Here is a 2056-nt window from a genome sequence, read left to right as displayed (position 1 = left end):
TTACATATTACACATTTAATTATACATTGCTATCTTTACTAGTAAATATTAATTCAGTATAACAACAACAGATACTTTGATCCGTGTAGTAATGTAAAATCTCTTAGTAATGTAAAATCTCTCACTAATCCACAAATGTATGTTTCGCTCTTTCATTCACAATTTCACACACATCGATTTGCTCCGTAAAATGTTAAACGACAGAAAGAACGTTCGTCGTTTCGTTCAAGTGTATTTTCAGTGCCATCTCCAGAAGACAAAAAGACCAAAAAGCCCCGCAAACGCTAACGTCGCTAGACCCACGCAAAGCATATCCAACCTTCCCTCAACTCTCGCCTTTCTCTCTTTCCTTTCTTCCTTCTCCTTCATAAACTCTTTGTAACTTTTCTCTTCTTCTTCAACGTTCGCTTTTACCCTTTTACCCTCCAGCGCCCTCTTCAAAATTACCAAACTATCCCTACCGTTCAAGTGCGTCCCATCCATGTCTTCAATTTGCAGACTCACCTCTCTCACGTTCATCTCCCCTCCGTCACTCACTCCCCACGTCACCACCGCGCCGCACACGGCCGCTTCCGCCGCCGTCCCTCTCTCTCCGCCCGACACAACCATCGGAAACCTCGCCTCCACCTCACCGGTCAGCCAGTGCCGCCGCACCGACACCGCTCTCCGGCTCGCCACGTTCACCGCTCGCTTCGCGGCGGGATCGATCACAATCCAGCTCAGCCTCAACCTTTCAACCATGTTATGACACGTGTCATCACGATAGCTAACCTCAGTTCTAACCGCCTCCTTCGGGTCCAAGAGGTCAACGCGGAACGGCGAGCACAGGAACCAACCAGTCTCGGTTTCGGTTTCGATAACTTTCGATAACATGAGATCTTCACCGTAGAAGAGATCAACGGCTGAGATTATTTCCGTTGTTACTGCTTCCTGGATTTTCGTGAAGCCGTTGGAGGAGTTAGTTATAGCGGTTACGGGAGGACGAGAAGCGGTGAAGGAGTCGGAGAAGAAAGAGCGGGAAGCGTTGGGGAACGTGGAAATGACTTGACTGACACGTGGCGAGTTACTGGACGGCCACATGGAGCGGCAGGCGCGTGACCATAGGTGGTCGCTGGAGGAGAGAGCGTGGAGTTGTGAGCATGTTGCAGCGGCAGAGCCAAGCGAGGCTCCGTCGAGGCGCGTGAGTATGTGGGACTCGATCACGTCGGGGTGGAGGGCGGAAATTGTGGCAGCTCCGCTGCGTTGTTCCGCCGTGGACGACTCGCCGGAGGTGCAAGCCATGTTAGAAAAGAGAGTTTGGTGTGTGTGTTCGTTTTAGCGGTGAGAGAGTGAGAAGCTTTTGTGGTTTGAGAAAAAATGAGAATAGGTACTTATATAGTGTGTGGGAATAGATAACATGAGATGACTCAAATGCCCTTCAATTTTCATCTAATTACGGTATTGCCCTTCTGCCTTCTTTAATCGTTGACTATATGTGTGTCTACACTCTACAGACTGTGCATGCGAATGAAGTACAAGTCAAGACTCTTAATACCCAAAAAAACAAAAAAACATTTTGTAAGAGGTGGTTAATTTTTCCTTTTAAGGAAAAATTAATTTTATGGGATAGGAAAACGTATTTTATCAAATCATGTAATTAAAAAAAAAAACATTGATCAAAATATAAGAATGTAAAATTAATTGAACAAAATAAATGCATCCATAATTTATATAACCTCTTATGTTTTGTCTTTCCTATTCCATTTTCATTTATAAAATACATGAAAATATAAATAAAATAAGTATAAAGTGCCTTGAATAGATTAAGTATTATTAATGGAACAAAATTTTTATATATTAGAATTACACAATTAATTAACTGTGAGACCATTAGTATTTTAATTAATATAATATATAGTATAATTATGTAAAAGAGACCACTTTAATAAAGGCACTAAAAATATTTTTTTAAAAGATGTTTATATTTGTCATGTTATTATTGGACATCTTTATTAAATCAGTTAATAATTTATTTTTTAATAAATCAGAACAAAATCGGTTTATTATAACAACAATA

At 41.3% G+C, this 2056-nt stretch overlaps 1 protein-coding gene across 1 annotated transcript; it reads right to left on the bottom strand.

Annotated features, from left to right (window-relative positions):
- Positions 1-237: 237 nt before the first annotated feature.
- On the bottom strand, positions 238-1281 carry LOC112729964 (probable F-box protein At2g36090). Its single transcript, XM_025780094.1, has one exon. It carries the CDS (start codon positions 1279-1281, stop codon positions 238-240), a length of 1044 nt encoding a protein of 347 aa, XP_025635879.1.
- Between the last annotated feature and the right edge of the window lie 775 nt (positions 1282-2056).

The sequence above is a fragment of the Arachis hypogaea genome, chromosome 2, assembly GCF_003086295.3.
Source record: "Arachis hypogaea cultivar Tifrunner chromosome 2, arahy.Tifrunner.gnm2.J5K5, whole genome shotgun sequence".
Taxonomy (NCBI): domain Eukaryota; kingdom Viridiplantae; phylum Streptophyta; class Magnoliopsida; order Fabales; family Fabaceae; genus Arachis; species Arachis hypogaea.
This window is presented reverse-complemented; position numbering and strand designations above follow the sequence as displayed.

Excerpts from the sequence above, each read along its gene's own strand:
- LOC112729964 (XM_025780094.1), bottom strand. The coding sequence starts at position 1,281 with ATGGCTTGCACCTCCGGCGAGTCGTCCACGGCGGAACAACGCAGCGGA.